This window comes from Cynara cardunculus (genome assembly GCF_001531365.2).
Source record: "Cynara cardunculus var. scolymus isolate 2C chromosome LG 2, CcrdV1, whole genome shotgun sequence".
NCBI lineage: Eukaryota > Viridiplantae > Streptophyta > Magnoliopsida > Asterales > Asteraceae > Cynara > Cynara cardunculus.
In genome coordinates, this window is record NC_037529.1 from 5965214 (window position 1) to 5970080 (window position 4867).

General features: G+C 33.3%; 1 protein-coding gene across 1 annotated transcript in view; it reads right to left on the reverse strand.

The window, feature by feature from the left end:
• Positions 1-4066: 4066 nt before the first annotated feature.
• Positions 4067-4867, reverse strand: part of LOC112505457 (delta(12) fatty acid desaturase DES8.11-like) — a 2518-nt gene continuing 1717 nt past the window's right edge. The window contains exon 3 of the mRNA XM_025109366.1: positions 4067-4862. Coding sequence (XP_024965134.1) covers positions 4265-4862 — 598 coding nt within the window. The 3' untranslated portion in view covers positions 4067-4264. The remainder of the gene's footprint in view (positions 4863-4867) is intronic.

Genomic DNA, 4867 nt, shown 5'->3' on the forward strand with positions numbered 1-4867 from the left:
TTTTATTCAAAAATAAAAACATCATCGTTTTCTCACATCACATAAAGCCATATTATAACATCGACTGAGATAAAGAATAAAATGAAATATTAAAAACACGATGTATCTCGCTACATTACGCGAGTACGCTTCTAGTGTATAAAAATACAAATAAACATTAATTTAAAAAAATGTCTAATACGACAAAGATGTGGTTGTTTGGTTTAATATTGGCAAAAGTTTTGTCCGAAATGCTTGGTAATAAATTAATTAAAAAATCAATTAGGAATTAAAAATTATGTAGTCATCACAGAAAGTTAACAAAACTAAAAAATTATTATGTAAACTGTAAAGTACTTATAGTTAATTAACATTTCTCTAATCCAATACTAAAAACATTTAAAACACAAAAAAATAATATGTTTTCATATCCAATAGATTCATTAAAGACTAATAAAATCCAATAAAAACCCAACTAAGATCCATTAAATTAACTAAGATTCATTAAGACCCCATGAGATCGAATAAAGTCGATAGATACATTAAAACCGAATATAACCTTTTAAAATTCAGTCTCTTTAAAACTCAATAGATCAACTAAAGCCCAATTAAGATCCACTAAAATCCAATAAGTCCTTTTATGATCCTTGTTGACTTATTAAGTATTTGTGTGAAAATATGTATTTCATATATGCAAGTGATGTGTATGAGGCTCAACTAAGATCTATTAAAGGCCAATAAGATCTTTTTATGATTTCTTAAAGTCCAATAACATCAATCTATTAAAGGCCAATAAGACCTTTTTATGACTTCATATTATATGTTTGTATGCAGATATATTTTTGGTGTGTATTGGTCTCGATAAAAGAATTATGATTCACTATACGTGGTATGTGATATATGTAAGTATTTCACACACACACACACACACACACACACACATATATATATATATATATAAACCCTAAAAACTTAAGAATTAGTATTTATGGTTTAAAAAAATAAAAAAAACATTTTTTTTTTAAAATCCGTCACAAATCCACCATAAAAAATAAAAAAATATACAAAATTAAATTTTATGGTGGATCAACGGCGGATGGTGTAATAACCGAAAAGTCAAATATGAATTAGAATACCGTAAAGTTTAAATGCAAACTCAAATTTGATCTCAACCAATTCATAATATGAAGGAAAATAATTATCGAAAATAATGGAACCACTAAGAGAGCTTATTACAATTCTTTAGTTGGAAGTCTAAAATTGTCAAAGTAAAACGAGTTTTATGATGCCATAATCCTCTATCAAAACGGATGACTACCCTTAGGTTAATTCAATCTCACACATAAATTCAATTAAATGTGATCTCGCAAGAACACATTTTCCCTATGGGTAACTAGCCACGACAGTCGCATCAATCACATACCAATTGAGTATTCATCCCGTCAAGATAGCAATCAAGATCGGCAACGCTACCATGTAAAATGGATTCACGGGTAACTCACTCATCCTCATGTGGATCGTTACAGTCACACACACATCACTCCTACCATGTAAGTTACCCATCTCATATATCAACTCTAACAAATATCTATTTAACTGCATAAAAACATGCATATTTTATTGGATAAAAGGGAAGAACGTTAACCTCAATAAAAGATGCAGTTCACCTACTCGTTTCAATCAAGACAACAATATATCAACACTTAAATTTCCAACCGCTTTTTATAAAACCTTGCAACATGTTCTAAATTTATAAAATAATCAATTAAAACAATCTATAACTTTTTCCAACATAAATTTTAGTCATCTTACAACACTGAAAATTAGTAACTGTAAAAACAGCATGTGCCAAAATCCAAGAAGTTTATGCAATTGCTGCAAGGAAGAGCTGTTGGGTTTTTCTTATGGTTTTAGCCCATGAGGAAGGCCCATATATATATATATATATATATATATATATATATATATATATATATAGCCCTCTTGCAGCCCTAGTTCTTAGATTTTAAGTGTGCAGCCAAAAATAGAAAAAAAAGAAAGGAGAGAGCTCCAAATATTTTCGTCACTTTTGATACAGCAGCAGAAAACTCTGTTTCCCAGAGATTGAACGGTCGGATCGTCGTGATTTTTGGTCAGTGTCTTCACAACATCTGAGCCAACGTTTTGGCGGTCGGATCGTGGTTTTGAGGTCTGGAGGTCAGGTTTTCTGGAGGTTCTTCACAGCAGCTTTTGTGGTGATATTCTCTTCACTTTTGCCTAATTTTGGTTTCATACATCTTGATGTGCTTATTTCCAAGTGTATGATGGTTTTGTATGCCTCTAGTGTAATCTAGAGAAGATTTTGTGTTGCTCTAATATTGGTGGTAGTGGATTTTAAGCGGCTCTAGTAGTCCCGTGGTTTTTACTCTCGTTTTGAGGGGTTTTCCACGCTAAAATTTTGTGTCTCATTGTGGTTGTTGTTTTTACGTCTTGGGGGTTGTTTACTTGCATTTAAAATATCCTATTTGTTTGCATCCTCAAAGGTTCATTCGGGTCGGGAAAGTTTAGCCTAACGAAGGTTAATTCGTATTTATTGTTTACCGTTAGTGGCTTCGTTTTTCCCAACAAGAGCATGATTGTGTCAAAGTTTTGTGAAAGTTCCTGGTGTTTACAAGGAAACTGAGCATCATCATGTCAATTTACTGGGCACGACTGTGATTGGTGACATGGCATCTATATTACTTTCTTTTATTTGGAGAACTTCAGTTTCGCAGAAATTTTCAAAACTATATATTAATGATTTTCCAAGAGCTTGAATCCTTGACACGCGTAAAACATACATGTTACAAAAATTATCTTTTAAAAAATTAAAAATAAATTTGAAAAGAGTTGGGCCTTGTATAAAACATGTGCCGTGGAACGTATCAAGACGTCATGGCATGAGCCACACCGTACACAAGCATCGTAGGTCTTATCGTGACGGGTCTTGCACAATTACACACCTTTTTAAACACTTGCACAATTACACACCTTTTTAAACACTGATATAATAGAGGGATACGATTGAACGAGAACAAGATAAAAAAAATGAAAACAAGCAAGGGGTGAGCGGATGACTTGGCGTGAGACCTGGGGTCAACGCAAGAGGTGTGCGGGTGACTTGGCTCGCGACTGGTAGTCACGTGAATGACGTCTGATTTTACACATGATTCTAGTGTTATAACATGTGATTTGGTCGTTCTTGTGTTATTATTTGGTCACTCTTTTCGTTTGAACCGACTCTCTCTCTCTCTCTCTACACACACACACACACACACACATATATATATATATATATATATATATATATATATTATACAGATATGTCATTTCAGTAACACGTAAGCTTTAAGTCTTGATATCACCGTCGCACAATGTCTAATTTCATTTAGAACCTCGTATATAGTAGGTGACATCAATGGACTTGGTTGAACGTTTTGTAACTTTTTCTCAAAGAGAACGACATATAACTAGTTGGACATTGGTGTGGGTGTTACACGATCTCATGGTTTTTTGTAAATTTCATAGGTTAACGGATATATAGATAACATATAAAAACTATTAAAATTTTAACAACGTTAAAATAAAAGGGTTGAGTCTAGTGAAAAGGGAAGTCATATAGAAAAGTGTAAGAAGAAATCTTCTTCCTTGGATCAATCCTAATTAAATATTAACACTAACAAGGTGTATCAAAATGCACTAGATCAATTACATTCTAAATCACAATTCATGGATGGGCATGAGATTAAAACTGGTCAAAGGTTCAGATCTATTCTTACGTTTCTCACCATAATTAACTTTCCTTATCACAAGATCCTTCACCTAAAATAAAAATATACGTAAATCTGATACTTAAACGATTTAATTTGTAGTAGTGAAAAAAATAGTATAATCAATAGTATTACACCTAAGTTGGTGTCTTATTATTTATCATTCCAAATTTGATAGTAAGAAATTGTGCCCAATTAAGTGATTTGGTATAAAAAAAAATGGTGTCTGATCATTCGAGATCTGTCTTATATTGTGTCATATAATACTTTATCTTTGTATATCAAAATATTTAATGGTCTTGAAGCTAATTTTGTGCCAGTATTTATTGTATTCAACAAATACTTGCGAATAGATCACAACCAATAAGCAAATTTTCCACAACAGACTAGTTCTGTTAGCGAAAAGAACCCACAAACTATAGTTTGATTCAAAGTTTATTAGTATACATCAAACGCAGTTGAACAATTTAAGCATAAAATCGCATTATGTCCACTGATCACAGTACTTTATGGTACCAGTATGTACCCTTGTGCTCGCTATCTTGATCCGGTTCAATGTAGATGCATTCTTTGGCCTCCCTCCACATTGCTTTGAAAATTGGAGTCCTGTCGATCTTATAATATTCGCCCAAAACAGGCTTGATTGCATCCCTTGCCTCCTTAGCATGATAATGTGGAATGTATGAGATCAAATGATGCAATACGTGAGTGTGTGTAACGTCATGAAAAACCCTGTTTAGGAATCCAAAGTCCCTGTCGATTGTCGATAAGGCTCCTCTGATCCAGTTCCATTCAGTTGAATCGTAATGAGGCAAAGAGAGATGGGTGTGATGCAGATAAGTGATCAAAACGAAGAAAACATGTACGCCTACCACCGGAATTCCATACATGCAGATTACCCAAGCAGCTCCTTTTGCTGCTACAGCAAGCTTRATTGCGTAAAAAACGGCAAGWAGACCAAGATCAGATAYCAGAACYTGAATTCGTTCACGSTCAGTGAAAATAGGACTCATTGGATCAAAGTGGTTGGCAAACCTTCCATATTTCTTGCCAGAAATATTAGTCAAGAGGTATAAAGGAAATCCTAGGGTCAACCTAAA